This window comes from Cricetulus griseus, chromosome 3, assembly GCF_003668045.3.
Source record: "Cricetulus griseus strain 17A/GY chromosome 3, alternate assembly CriGri-PICRH-1.0, whole genome shotgun sequence".
NCBI lineage: Eukaryota > Metazoa > Chordata > Mammalia > Rodentia > Cricetidae > Cricetulus > Cricetulus griseus.
Window position 1 is genome coordinate 144,757,492 of NC_048596.1, and position 15,251 is coordinate 144,772,742.

Sequence of the window (15,251 nt, forward strand, 5' to 3'; positions counted from 1 at the left end):
CTCTCTTTCTCAGATGCCTCCTGTGGATCAGGATGAAAAGCTCTCAGTTATACTGTAGAGTCATGGCATGATGTCTGTTTCCTAACATGGTGATCATAGACTCACTCTGAAATTGTAAGCAGGCCCCCAATTAAGTCCTTCCTATCAAGAAGAGTTGCATTGCTCGTGGTGGCTTTTCACAGTTGTAAAACAGCAATTAAGACACCAAGGACAACATCTGTGCATAGTAATATATTAATGTTATCAATTGAAATGTGAAAATCATGTGTCAATGATCAATGATTTTATTTTATTAATGACTACTTGTAAGAAACATGCCACACCATTCCTAAACTGAGGGGTTTAGAAACAGAAACTGTCGCAGCCATGCGGGGCTGCTCTAGTCTTCCTGCAGGTGTTCACTGTCCCTTTAACACATGGCTCCTGGGATACCTATTGGCTTTAACCTGCTTGATGACATCATTCTCCCTCAGCCAATCAGCACCAGATAGAGTTTTGAAGTTACCTTGGAAATAACTGACAAAACGTTCCTCAGTGCTGAGCATCTTTGATTCTGCACAGACGTGGATCTTTTACTGTGAAACCCAACAATCCATTTCCTCATCCCATTACCCAGATCCTACTCCTTTTTGAAACCAACACCCTCCCTGTATCCAGATCTACTCATTTTGTTCATTGTTCCTGACTTGAAGATGTCAGGTAGGAAGAGAAACTTTAATGTTTGTTTAATTGGACATCTTCCTAAATTGGGAGGCACCAATACACTTGGGATGAAGGGGGAAGTGCTGAACATCAGGCTGATGGCCTAACTGTGGTCTTGAATTTGACATTTCCCAGGAGTTTGAATTTGGACAGAGCATTTCTCCACCATGTCACTAAATGTGTCTTTACTTTCCTTAGGGAAACAACAGTCTTGTGGGGCTCAGGGCTCTTTGAGGTACTGAGTATTTAGGAGCATGATATAGAGAAGGAAACCAGAGAGTTCCTGGGACTGTTTCATCTGAAGCAGAGAGAGAGATGAGTATGTAGAGAGGATAAGCAAGGGCCATGATTCTTCCCTTCACTCAGTTTGTCCCATTAGTATTACCGTGTCAGTGCTGTAGACCTGTGGTGTTGGGATGTCAGGGGAACTACCTGCCACATCTGCCTCTCCTCCATGAGCTGGTTTGTCTGGGCTGACTGGGATGGATAGGCAGCTCGGTTCTACTCAGGTATCAATGAGTAGAACCGTTGGACCTGAGAGATTTCAGTTAGGGCTGGACCTTCAAGGGAGAGACTTGGTTTGTCTTTCATGGGTAGGTCACAGGAGCAACTGTGTTCCCTGCTGTGATCCTCCAAACAAACTCTGCAAAAGTAGTGTCAGTTCCAGGACTGTTTGTTCAGGTGTGTTCCATGAGCACTTGGGAGCTGAGGGAGCTGAGTCACCACTAGCTCATGGCTAGCACCCTCTGTTACATAATGAATTCCCTGAGAGCATGCCCTAAAATTAAACCATGTCCAGTTTTAAAGGAATCATTTTTCATGATAAAATGTGTTGTAATTTTTCCATAATCATATTTTTATTATTTGAGGATTTTATTCAATGCATCCAATCACACTAGCTTCCTCTTCCTCCCAAGTCTATCCACAAACACTTTTGATTTTTAAAAGATAGAAGAAGACTACAGCAAGCCTAATTTGTGTTGTCAATATAATACCTGGGGCATGGTAAAAGTTTGACTGACCAGCCCCTTAGAGATAACTGAGTCCCTCCCCACATCCAACAGCCACTCCTCCTGCCAGAGCCATCAAGGTTTTAGAGCAACACTTCAACATCTTTATTACAATTTAAGAATTGTCTTCAGTGGCTTCTGGTCTAGGGTCTCTATTTTTTATTTATGGGGAGGGAAAAGTCTTCTGTGATAGTTTCTCATTCTCAGTTATGAGGCTGCAGTCATAGATACCACTACAAAGGAAGCTTCCTAGGCCATAACAGCCAGTGATAGCACAGATCTTGGACTTCCACATGGTTTCTAGTGGCAGTCTTCACTATGGACAACAACATGACCTCAAGATACAGGACAGTCCATAGAGGTCTTTTGAGGAGACCCAATCCAGACAAAGAACCACTCTCCATCTCCATTAGTGTGAGCTTCTACAGCTCTGGTTCCATTTCTCTGGTATGTGCATGATTCTCTGCTCTGCCAACTGCCACTTTTTTTTCAATTTAATGAGTCCATTTTTAAAAAGCATCTTCCCATAAAACTTGACTTTTTAGTTGTTTCTGAGATGTTGTGCTCTCTTCATCCTCTGCTGTCCCCTCTCCCCTCTGTGCCTGCATGGGTCTGTAAGTCTTCGAGGAGCTTCTCCAAGGTTCTGGAGATGCCAGCAGCCACTGCCATCTCAAATTGACATCTAATGTAAAGTTTTGAAAAAGATTGATTTAATATCAGTTTTTTCAATTGAAACTGAAGTTAGGATATGACTACTATCTCATCAACTGAATTTTGGTATTAAATCCTGCAACTACATGGGGGTAGTGCTCAGTAACTTAGCAATGCATAAACTAACATATAATTATTGGAGAAGCAAAGGATCTGTTTTCCTAACTTCTTGTATATCTGGTGACAGGTAAATGTTTTAAATCCTGCCTCAGAAAACAACAGAGATGTCCAGGAATTTTCACTGGTATGGCACCACATGAGGTAAGTCTCATTGCTACTGAAAAGTAGTTGTTTTTTTTTTTTACAATCATATACATATATGGCAAATTTAAAGACGTGGTGCCATTTTTATCGAACTTCAAAACTATCTAATTTAAGTACTAATCCCAGTTCCCTCTCCTTCCTTCCTTCCTCCCATTTTCCCACCTCAACCCCTTTACTACTATAGTAAGGGGATCCTAGGCCGGGTTTGTTTACTAAACGTATTGAGCTGTATTACCAAATGTGGTGTTTTATTTCCTCTAATTTTTGTAGTAAGAGCTTTGTCACACACAACCATACCCACAAAAATACACACGCTGTATATATGTGTGTTGTAGACAGCAGAATGACAGGGCGGCAGGATATCAGGGGATGGCTTCTAATGTTCCCCATCTTCTGTTTTCTGTCTTAGAAAAAGAGCACCACCCAAAAATATGAAGATGTAACTCTTCCGCCCCAAGAGCGGATGCAAATTTTAATTTCTGCGGGGCTTAAAGTTGAAGTCAGCAGTAAAGTACCCTGGGAAATGTATATAAAAATGAGGAATGACCTCATAAAGATTGCAGCAGACCTTGAAAAAAAAGGACTGGAAGAAGAAGCTTTTGTGGAGTACCACAAATTTTTAACGTGAGAGCCTGCAGTTTCCATCTCCTATCCTGTGACTGATCCATTCTGTCCTCCTCTTCATGCTTGTCAGCTATGCTGACCTTATGGAACTTGACAAAGACATCTTTCATTTAGATTTATGGGAGTTCACACACATGATTTTCCTTGCTATTTAAAGACTTGAGGACCAAAGGTGGTGGTATCACAAATAAAGGATTTCATGAGTAGTTCACGAGCTTGTGCCCACATGGCTCAGATTCTAGATGAAATAGATGGCAGGTAAACAGGATGTGTCTGTATTGGTGAGTGTGTCGACTGCTCTATCTCCACACAGGCATCCAGTCACAGGCTTATTGCTGTGTGGCAGAGCCAAGAATCCCCTTCTCTTAATCCTGTGGCCTATTCATTAGTATAAGGTAGAAGTTAGCCTTTAATGTAGCTAAACAGTCACCAGAGGACTGTGGACTACCTGGGGTCTAAGTGGCTCAGCACAGTCCCTGTGCTACTTGGGTAGGTGGTATAGCTACAAGGTGGCAGAGCTGTCACCATAGAATGACTCTTACATCCTCAGGAACAAGAATGTTCTGTGTTTGAGGAAGGCAAAAGATAGTAAAGATCTCACCACTCATGCCTAACCATGAGTTTGCTGAAACAGAACCTAAGGAGATATGTGCAGTGACTGTAAGTTGCCCAGGCACTGGGAAAGAGCTCTGTGGGTATAGCATCATTGATCTTCAGTAGACTGTGTGCTGAGTAGGCACATTAGCATCATGTTCCACAGAGGAAGAGAAAGCTCAGATTTAGACATGAACTCAGATACCACAGTTTACAATTCCTAGAACCTGGCTTCATTTAGTTTTCCATGTTGGTATTCTGTGAGGTGAAGGCAAACTCTTGAGATTGCATTAAAAATCCCTCTCATTTCTTCTCCCTTCCAAAGACAAATAACTTTTACTAGAGAATTTATGTGTCCCACCCACAGACATCAGTTTGTCACACTCAGTTTTCAATACCACCCTCCACTCAAGAGTCATTCCTGGTTCTTGGACTGACAGGAGTGTTGAAGATGGTTAGCAGGCTTTTCTTGTGCAGCATCCTTCTAGTTTCCACTGCACAGCTCTCCACAGCTCTGTGTACCCCCAGTGTCTCCTTTCATTGCCTATTGTTCTCAGAGTTGAGGTTGTGCCCTGCCGGAAAACAATTCACTAAGATGCTGTGTGAGCAAGCATCCATACAGTTATTATGAGTGGAAGAATGAGACCTCGGTATGTATCATATTTTGAAGTTCAGGATGAGGATCTGTTTCCCCACATTTCTGTGAGGTCATTAACTCTATCTGCTCTTGCCTGAGTGCTGGGATGACAAGCATCCACCATGTTGGCTTTCCTATACTTCTTGATAGATGATGTTTGCTGAAGGTGCCAGTTGATACAATAGTGAGTTCCTTTCTCTCCCCAGGCACTGGGAAGGGAAGGGATGAGGGACTTCCGGAAGTGCCTCTTCTCACTCCAAGAACTTCTTAAACTCTGCATAGAGAGACCAAATTTCTTCAGGGCCTCATTGAGACAGTTGGAACTTTTCTGCACACTTTGGTTTCTCTGCTTTATTCCTTTAGACTCTTTGTGGAGAAACTCAGAAAAGGCCCGGAATATCAAAACTCCCTTTCCAAGGGAACAAGATCCAAAATCAACAAGGTGGGTCTTCATTGTCGATGGGGCTGACCTAAATTCTCTACAGCAATAGGGAGCTACTCAGAGAACATCACAGATCCTCATCTTCAGTGGGAGGGGACCTGATGCTGCCTCCGCATCACAGTACATAGAAAAAGGGATGGCAGGGAAGGGGTTCAAGTCATGCATAAGATACTGGTGCCTCTCCCCACTTGTTTTCTTCCCCTCTAGTCTGACATTAGGGCTATTCTAAGTCTCCATTTTGGTTTTGTTTTTACAGACAATAAATAGGGTCTTTGAAAAAGCTGAGATCCTGAAGAGCAAACTCCTGGAGCAGTACAGCAAGGAGTTTGCAGAATACCTTGCAGATAAGGTCAGTGTATGAGCATGAACACAGGATGTTTGTGTTTCACCTAGTCATCCTGTGTCCTGGGACCGTGTTGTACCCTGTGAGTGGAGTCTGTGATCCAATGGATAGGCACTACACTCACTTACAAACACATGCACTTGTACCTATACAAGCCAACACACACACACACACACACACACACACACACACACACACACACACACACGCATTAGGGTACTCAGAATATTGAGGGAGAATTATCCCTTAAGACAGTTATACAGCAACTGATTAAGGGGGTGATCATTGTTTTTAATAGTATCAGGGTTATGAAGGCGAGCATGGACCCATGATGAGATGGCAGACATGAACACACCTGCACTTTGTTCATCTAATTGCTGACAAGCCTTTTTCTTCTGAGATTTGAAGTTTAGAGTAGTCCTATTTCTCTTTCTATAGAAAAAAAGAGAAGAGGAAGAGGCAGAAAAAAAGGTCTTCTGGCAAGATGTAAGAAACACGATAAAAAACTCCCCAAATTTTGCCAAATGGAGCGCTCTTCTGGATAGGCTGGTGGATGGAATTGGTAAAGATAGGAGTGGAGAGACGGGCCCCAGCCTGGCATCAACAATTGAAAGTGCTGAAGAATCTTCAGCAGAAAGCACTCCACAGGAAGACGTTGAAGAGATCACTCCCAAAACATCTTCAGACACACATGGTGGGGAGACTCAGATGGTGGAAAGCCCAGGTAAGTCACTACAGGTTCATGACATGGAAAGATTATGTGGAAGTGGACCCTGTTGCATCTGAGTGAGACACACACATTTGAGACTGAAGCTCACCAGTAAATTAAGGTGGTGATGTTGAATGTCTGAAGTCTGGAGCACTGAGCAGCACAGAGAAAGCTTCATCCCCTTTTCCATGTCCTCAGTCTTTGGCTTCCATGGATCCACTTTGCTGTGGTAACAGAACCTCTTGTGACTAGTGTTGTCTCTTTCCTTCCTGCCACCCAGACTTCTTATTAAAAAAAAAAAACCTTTAACTTAGTTTAAGGCAGATCAGATTTACAACCTGAATAGGCCTGACTTGATATTCTGTCATCTCACCAAGTAAATGTTGACATTCCAAATGTGCATCCCCTGGGCTGGCTTTTCACAAGTTTCTAAAGTATTGGTTGATTCTTCTATTGTCTGGCATGAGTCAAAAACTCTTCTTGAATGAGAACCTCAAGCAAATTGCAATATTCTTCTCAATAGGCACGGGTGACAGCCAGCCTTTCTCAGCCATAGGCCTGTGCCTTCAGCAATCCAAACATTTCCAGATGCCACTGAGAAACTCAGTCTTAGCCAGCCTAGAGCCGGTGCACTCAGAAGTCTACACATCTGCATGATATAACATAGGAGCAGGAATTAGTTCTTCTGTTCCTATCAGACTGTAGAAATACTCAGGAGTGAGTGGTCCTAGCTAAGTTGAGAAGCCTATCCTTGGGAATTTGCTGAGCTTAGTGCACAAACTTCACTCACAGTTGAAGTGTAGTGACACAGCATTTTTAGTTGCTATGTACACATGGATGTCCGTTAAGTTCTAGGGTTAAAGGGACTTTGCCATCCCTACAGTATGCCCTACTGGAGACTATCTATGGTTGTGTGTCCTTGAGTAAGTCTGTGTATGTTTCCGTATAACTGCAACCTCTGAAAATTTGATGGTGATCTGTGGCCTCACAGCTTTTGGAGAAAATGGTCTTCATGGCTGAACATGCCCTCCACAAGCTTTCTTCAAGGTGGAAGCTTTGGAATACTAGTAGTTAGGCTCATGTTTGGAATAAAGGCATAGACCATGAAAGCCACTGTTGTGAGACTCGGTCTCAAGACTCATGAGAACCCAGAGAAATGAGAGTGCAGAGGCCTACAAACCCAGAGATCTGAACCATGGACAAAAAAGACATGTCTGTCCCAGGAGAGACACATCAGATGTTTTCCTTTTCTCGGTCTGTTTGTCCTGTTGCACTCCCAAAGGGCTTCATGTTACCCACCTGATTTGAGAGGGGACTTTGTCTAGAAGTTTCTTTAGAGTCAATTCACAGTCACACCCAGAAACATGTTGTTCCATCAATTCAAGCTGACAGTGAAGTCCGTGCTCACACTCCCTGCCTGCTTTGTGGTTCCATTATGGGGAGGAGGCTCCTGGAGAGATTCCCAAAGACTTTTTGATTTTCCTTCAGGCCAACAGACTGAGCTCTGCTAAGGGCCACCAGATCCTGTAACCTCAGACTTCTCTCTCTTTTCCATTGCAGGTCAGAACTCCAAAGGCCTCAACCCTGTGGTCCTTCCAAAGGACCTCTGCGATCAGTTTCTCCGTTCTGCACGGAAGAACACCAAGAAAGGCATAGAGACATGCGGTGTATTATGTGGTGCTCTGGTAAAGATATGAAAACTCCTTCCTGATCTGAGGCTGTTTCTTCCCCGTTGGCTGCCCATGACTCCCCTTAAAGATATACAATGGCTGTGTCCATACATATCATTCCACAAAAGGAGCCATGGGTGACAAGAACCTGAGTTACCTTGAATTTGATGACTTTGAATTAGGTTGCTTATCAGAGTCTCTTGAATTGAGCAATTTACTTCAATGGTATAGTTAGAAATATTCATCCTAGTCATGGCTAATGCCTGTAGTTGAAGTCAATGGCAAACTGACACTGGAGGCTTACCACAAGTTCAAACCAGGCTCACATACAGAGTGAGACACTGAAGTAAAAGCAGAAAGGCTGACAGACAGAAACCCTGGATTGGGGCATGCAGAGAGCACCTTAGCTAATTCTAAACAGAGGAACACTCAATAACTTATGTGGTCTGATCTGAGCACCTACTCTGTGCTAAGGCTTGGAATATAAATTAAACATCTGAAGACTTCTGAACAGACCTGTTGGCTGCTGTAGGGAAGACCCTGGCCCTAAGGTGTGCTAAGAGGGATGACATCCCATGTTCATCCTTGCTTTTATATGGTACCCCAGAAAAACATTGGAGCAGTCAAGGTGGGGAAACACTGAGGTCAGGGAGAAGGATGAGAGACATTTAATGGCGTGAGGACTTCACTTACTTACATTATGAGAGAGTGGTATTGACAGTGCCAGGGAATTCTAACAAGGCATTTTTTGGCAGGTAAAGGAAGCATACCATGTTACCCATGTCATCATTCCTGTCCAGAAAGGAGGGCCTGATTACTGTTATGCCCAGAACGAGGAGGAGTTATTTTTTAAGCAAGAAGAACTAGGCCTTCTCACCTTAGGTTGGATCCATGTAAGCATATTGACCTCACTGGTGGCGAGCTGCTCTTCCATGTACACTCCTGAGATCTTTGTCTGCACAGAGTCAAACCATTCTAGTTCCTCCATCTGTGAGCACATGCAGTCACTAGTGTTCCAGTGTTGTGTCAAAGTCTCATTCCTGGTACACTTCCTCTTTGATAATTCACCTTTTACTCAGTGTAGTTCTTCAAAGATCACCTTCCTTGTGAGTGCATAGAGAATAGTAGCTTCCCTAAGATGTATGAGAAAGTGCTGTAGACAGCACGTACCTAAAAGCTATATGGAAGTATTTCAACTAAGTCAAATGAGTGTTCATTCTCATGATTGCATTTTGCATTTATGAAGAAGCACTTGTTTTGTGAACACCCAAAGAGCTCTTTCATGCAAGGTTTTCAAGTATTTGGACATGCTGTGTAGACTTGTCATGATCTTCAAGGAAACATAGTTCCTCCATAGAGAGTCCTTCTGAATACTTCTCTTCTGTTCAAGGCCTCAAAATCACAGAATATGCAGCTATTTTTGGAATGGGACAGGTGAAAGCCACACTCAGGTGGCTATTTCTAGGTTTTGAGAGATCAAATGTATTTGTACTCACAACTTGGGCAGTGCTAATATGTGAACAGTCTTCTGGGTCTTCATGCTTCAATTCCATAAGAAATATACTTATTCGCCAGACAATAATATACCATGAATGATGGAAATCTAGCCCCTTGTTCCTGGACATAAATGGGAGTCAACACAGAAAATTAGCACCAATTCGCATGAGACAGAGTGCACTGCAGGAGGTAGATATAGGGAACTGTGTGTTTCAAGAGGAGTCCCACTTGAGGTGTCTTATGATGACATATAAAGAGGAGACAAAAGAGATTCCAAGGGGGTGTTACACTGTGTCAGTAAGCAGTTTTGTTGGCTTAGAATTAGGGTTGGTGTTAGAAAAGGATGGCAGTATTGTTTCAACATGACCCTTACAACCATGCTCTCATTGTTGGGTAGGGGCAGGAAGAACAGTGGTGCTTTTGAGTAAAGGGAGAGCTCTCCAGTTTATTTTGGGCAGAACAATGATGTGATTAAAGCCATACTCCAGAAGGTAAAATGAGGTAGTTGCAAGACTGGTTGGAGTTGGGAGGTCACTTAATGATTGGGAGCTGCTAACTTCCAATGATGATTAGAGGGTGATGGCCATGTGTTAGGAATTTGGTGTTTCAGAGACTCAGGACCGAGGAATAGAGGTTGAGAAATCTGCAACAAGGGCAACCTTGTATTTGGGTCCTTTGGGATGGCAGTGATCCTCTCATTAGCAAGAGTAGGGTATCTAGAGGAAGAATGACTTTGGAAGTGGAGTTCAGTCATAACTTGTGGTATTTAAGGCACTTGTTAGGTATCCCATAAGTGGAACCATTGCTGGCAGTTGGAAGGAGGTTCTGGGAAGCCAGGTGAAGGCAGGAGATAGACATGGGAGGTTTTGTTTGCAGAGTGCTCAGAATACCTGATAAATGGGGAGTTCTGAGAGCAAGAGAATTGTTTCCCTCACAGCTAAGGAGGAGATCTAATGGGGAGAGCAGGAACACAGTGGGGATGTTAGAGACAAAAGACTGCAGGAGAATGGTTATGGGATTCACAGAAGCCACACAGCGGGGACAGTGAAAGAAAGAATTCATGATGTAACCCAGGTACAGTCTCCATCAAGAAGTAGATTCAGTTCTCATGCTGGAGGTCATTGAGGAGGTCAGCCTATGAGTATTAGGCAGGTCATGGTAGCCTGAGGCTGCAAGGTTCAAAGAAGACTCAGAAAACTGGCTGTACTGGCACAGTACTGGAATCGGGTCATTCAGGAGGAAGAATGCTGGATGATGACTTGGGCAACAACATGTAGTAAAGAGAAGAATTCAGCTTGAAAAAATGTGCTGAATTTATGGCTATTACAGAGTCTCACAGGACTATCATGTTGTGGCTTTCATCTAGGCTGTAGATCTCAAGGAAAAGGAGAGTGATGAGACCACTCTTTGCAGAACTAGGTCAAGAGAGTCCTCAATTATACAGGCACTGGGAAGTGGTTTGATCAAGGTTTTGTCTAGTTGGTTTTTGTTTTATTGATTTTTACCATTTTAATAACTTTAATTTTACAAATGTTTTATAATTTAAAATGTATCTTACTTGTAAGTTTACATACATGAACAGTGTAGTCCAATGACTCCTTGAGGAAACATCTATGGGCATACAACACTTAGAGAAGGAAACAGGAACTTTCCAAGAGCCTGGTCCAGCTTTTCAACTTCCTTCTTTTGATTCCCCTCTTGTTCTAAGCATCTTTTCCTCAGTATCATTAGAGTTTATCTCCTAAGTGTACCTCCCTCCATGCTATCATTATTTCAGTACTCTTGTGCCTTGAAAAGCAATGGTTAGATATTTGACTTTTACATCTGGCTTCCTTACCTTAACATGTGCTTGGTTCATCCCCACTGTGGCATGCAATTGGCTGAGGTATGCTTACATCTGGTGAGTCACCAAAGGAGAAGAGGGAAGAGGCATAAGATAATGCGACAGTAGTAGGTACAGTGCCACAAAATAAGGCCAGATTGGGCTCCTCTTCACATAGGGAGAAATCACACAGGTCTCAGTGGCAGGATTGAAGGCAAGGAGTTGAAGACCCAGAGAGACTATTGAACTGTTGTTTGAAGTATTCCGGGGAATTCTTGGTGAAAATGGAATCAGAGTCTGCTGTGGGCAGGAGGGAAGCAGAGGTAGGGTAGAAGCTGAAGGACAAAACATGGAATGGTTACTCTTTAGACATCAGGTATAACTAGGCATGGATGAATAAAGGATCTTGTCCTCAGTGAGGGACCACCTAAGAAGTAACTGATAGAAGCTCTGCTTCTTCAGACCTTTGTGGATGAGGAGGACAAAAGTGATCATTTCCTCTTACTTCTCAACCTAGCAGATCAGAGATTGTCCTGGCATGATTTGGGGAGTCATAGTGGGAGCCAGTTGTTGAAACTCCTTGGGACCCCCTGCCTTGGATCAGACATGGGGCTCACGGGCATTTCTTGAATTCTTTTGTCTCCTTAGACCCATCCAACCCAGACAGCCTTCTTGTCGAGTGTGGATATACACACACATTTTTGCTACCAGAAGATGCTGCCAGAGTCAATTGCAGTGGTGTGCTCACCCAAATATAAACAGTGAGTATGTAGAATTTAAGCCTGGAAGGTATACGAGCAAAATCTTCTATGGCTCAAAACACTTTACAAACTAAGCAATATCCAGAGGGTCTCAACTGAATGCTAGAGAAGCCTCCCTTTAAGGTGCACATCCTAATTAACACCAGCTGCACCTAAAAGTCGTGCTGGTACCACTGATGGTGTTCTAAGACATATTGCCAAGAAGTGACCTCAAGAGCCAGAGGTTGAAGAAATTCAACAACAGACACTGCATGAGAGTGTCATCCCATATCATTCCCAATGTCACATTAGTCTGAATTCCTCAGCAGAGCTTGTGTTGAGGAAACAGTAAACCATCCTGCTTTTTTTGGAATAATTTTGGTAGCCACTAGTAGTCTCAGGTTTTAGCACAAACTGTATTTGTTCCTGAGAATAATTTGCCTGAACAAATCCAATTTTTTGCTTGATTTATCTTCCTCCTCATGTCTACTGTTGAGAGAGAAAACACAGAGAGAGGAGCCCATGGAGGGGTAAAAGAAGGGGGGAATGAGGAGGAACTCAAAGAAGAGGAGAAGGAGGAAGAGGAGAAGTAGAGCAGGAGGGAGGGCAATTAGGACTATGACAAAGAAGACAAGGCCTAACAGAACACCTAAGACAGTGATCACTATTAATAGAAGGAAGACTTCCACAACACCTGTGCTAGAGAAAGAATTATGCACTTCAGAGGAAAGACAGGTGCAGAGGAAGGGGAAGGGATAGAGAAGTGAAAGTGAAAGCAAAGAAGTCACAGATAGGAGAGGACAGAGAGGAAGAAGAGAGAGTGATGGAAGGGAGAGAGAGGAGTGAGAGTTGCAGAGATATCTGGTTGACTGTGAGTCTACTTTTTCTGTTTTCAGAACTGGAATTTTCACATTGACATCCTATGGGTTAAAAGAAATTTCATGTTGCCCCAAGAGGGGCTTCCATCCCCATAAACAGGACTCAGCTCTCTTCTGCGTAAGTATCTGGGTACAAGAATTTGAGGCCATGTTCCTAGCAAGGACATAGACCTGATAAGTATTGTCATCCTTTTTTGACCCTCATGGATGTTCAGCCTCATCACTCACCTTCCTAAAAAGCCATAGTAATCATGTATCTAGAAATAGAGGGCCGGTGATATAAGTTTCTCATATTTGCACCCTGGTCATTTACTGTCTTTGAGGGTGCTGACAGTCCTGCCCCTTTACCCTGATATGTGTGGATACTAATACTATGGACTTTCCAGGGTGTTGAGAGGAGACGGGAAGAAGGACTGGGGTGGCCTCGGGGACAGAGTATGTGCTCAGTGTGCCTGATGCCCTGGATTTCATCGCCACTAATGTGGGGAAAAGAAGTAACTGAGATAGTATGGAATCCATTAGCTTATTGAAGTCCTATTTCATGGTAATTTGTTCTTCATCAATGTCAACTACTACGTTTCAGTGGGTGATCTGAATGCCAAAGAAAAGGCCATGTTAGATATGTCAATTAAGCATATTCGTTATGGAGTTTTATCTCAAAAGTAGGGATCTCACCTGCCTAGGGTGATGGATTCTTCTCCCAGGTTGTGTCTGATATCATATTTATTATGATTGGACCTCAGTGCTTCAGGTCAGTCTCAGACCAATGACATTCTGGCACTTTACTGCACATCAGCCTGAACTTTTCTATGCAGTTTTATTCAGAAGAAATGTAAAAACATTGTGAGTAGATGAGAACCCTGTCCCATAAAATACATAAGAACCAGGGATTTAGACACACAGAAACTCAATGAAGGCTGAGACCCTGGGATCAGAGTACTAATTTCAAAAGGTAGAAATCCCTGTGTGTTTATGTGTATCATAATAAATGCTTATGTGCTTTTCTATAGAATTTGCTCCTGTTCCTAACAGGAAAACAAGCCCTAATGACTTTTCATCTTTCATTTTTAAATCATTTATATACACATATATTTAGTTATATTTATTCTGTTAATTTCATTGTATAGTCTTTTAAAAATAGACCCTGTATCTCTGTGGATTTGCACATGTGACTTTAGTGCCTGTGTGTTAGAAGAGTTTTTGAGATTCCCTAGATCTGGAGTCAAGTGATAGTGCACTGTGTACTTCCCTGCAAGAGCAGTGGGTATTGTTAAACACAGCACCATACTCCAGCCCCCACTGTGTAGTTCATGGGTCAAGCCAGGGTTTTCAGTTGTTTGTGGGCAAGAACTTTATAGCAGATCTGTTCAAAAATATGTAGCTCTATCTTAGGATACATTCATGATTGGTTATTGGGATATTGAAAGATACTGCACAATTTTAAATCAAATTATCTAGAACACAAGTTCCCAAGTTCTCAATTGTAAAGACATTTTCTGAATCTGACCCTGGTGAAACACACCCATAGCACCAGCTCTTGGGCAGTTGCAGCAGGAGAACACCAGTTTCAGGCTAGCTGAGGTTACATAAGGACTTTCAGACTGATAAATCCCTATATGATATTATATGACAATTGTGAGTATCCTTGAAGCTCTATTAGGTCACCTTCACCAACTGACTGACATTATGACTCCAATTGTCAAATGTGAGCCAATTGTATTGTATTGTATGCCAATTGTGAGTATCCTTGAAGGTCTATGAAGTCACCTTTGCCATCTGATTGACATCATGACTCCAATACTGCACCAAACTTATTCTTCTCTTTTCACAAAGGACTATTTCCCAAGTGACTCTGGAAAATTGATGGCAAAGATACATGGGGAGACATTGACTCTGACCATGAGGAGAACTAGGTGGGATTGTTGGGAGCCATATCTTTTGACAGTGTTTCTAATGCATCAGGATTTCACCTCTAGGCTGAGAACTATCTGGCTGCAGTGAGCATCTTTATTCAGAGACTTACTGCTGGGGATATGGCTCAGTGGGGAGAGTGCTCCTATTTCTAGCACCAGACCTGGACTCATTTCCCAGCACTACTGAAACCGGCCATGCTGGTGTTGGCTTACAATCAGCACCGGGGAACTAGAGGCAGGAGGATGATTTCGGGATCCTCCTGGCTATATGTTCTAGCCTGGGTCACACAAGGGTCTCTTTTGGTATAATATAAACAGTTTAAGTTGTTTCAAACAGTTTTCCATGCTTCAACCACCTTTCCTTTTTTTCAAATTGCAGGACTGCAGCCATGTTACCATCCAAAAGAGCAGGGTAACCATCACGGATTTGCGATGAGTAAACCCCATATACCCACCTCAGTGGGAGTGTGTGTGTGTGTGTGTGTGTGTGTGTGTGTGTGTGTGTGTGTGTGGTATGTGTGTGTGTGGTATGTGTGTGTGTGTGTGTGTGTTTGTGTGTGTGTGTGTGTGTGTGTGTGTGTATTTTGTGTATATGTGAGTGAATGTAAGTTGGTATACACATACATATATATATGTAAGTTGGTAATATATATAAATAATATATATATATTCTTTACAAATAGATGTATCTGGCT

General features: G+C 42.7%; 1 protein-coding gene across 1 annotated transcript; it reads left to right on the top strand.

Annotated features, from left to right (window-relative positions):
* The first annotated feature begins 2,030 nt into the window (after window positions 1-2,030).
* LOC113835121 (STAM-binding protein-like) lies at window positions 2,031-15,050 on the top strand. Its single transcript, XM_035441652.1, has 10 exons — window positions 2,031-2,159; window positions 3,097-3,311; window positions 4,906-4,984; window positions 5,241-5,333; window positions 5,766-6,051; window positions 7,597-7,721; window positions 8,462-8,599; window positions 11,674-11,786; window positions 12,662-12,761; window positions 14,936-15,050. The coding sequence occupies exons 1-10, from the start codon at window positions 2,031-2,033 to the stop codon at window positions 14,990-14,992; spliced, it is 1,335 nt and encodes a 444-aa protein (XP_035297543.1). The 3' UTR covers window positions 14,993-15,050.
* Window positions 15,051-15,251: the final 201 nt, after the last annotated feature.

What these genes read in the sequence shown, in the direction of transcription:
- LOC113835121 (XM_035441652.1), top strand. Translation starts at nt 2,031, where the DNA reads ATGGACAACAACATGACCTCAAGATACAGGACAGTCCATAGAGGTCTT. An exon ending in GTGTATTATGTGGTGCTCTG is followed by an intron (nt 7,722 to 8,461) that starts GTAAAGATATGA and finishes ATTTTTTGGCAG; the next exon opens with GTAAAGGAAGCATACCATGT. An exon ending in TGCTCACCCAAATATAAACA is followed by an intron (nt 11,787 to 12,661) that starts GTGAGTATGTAG and finishes TTCTGTTTTCAG; the next exon opens with AACTGGAATTTTCACATTGA.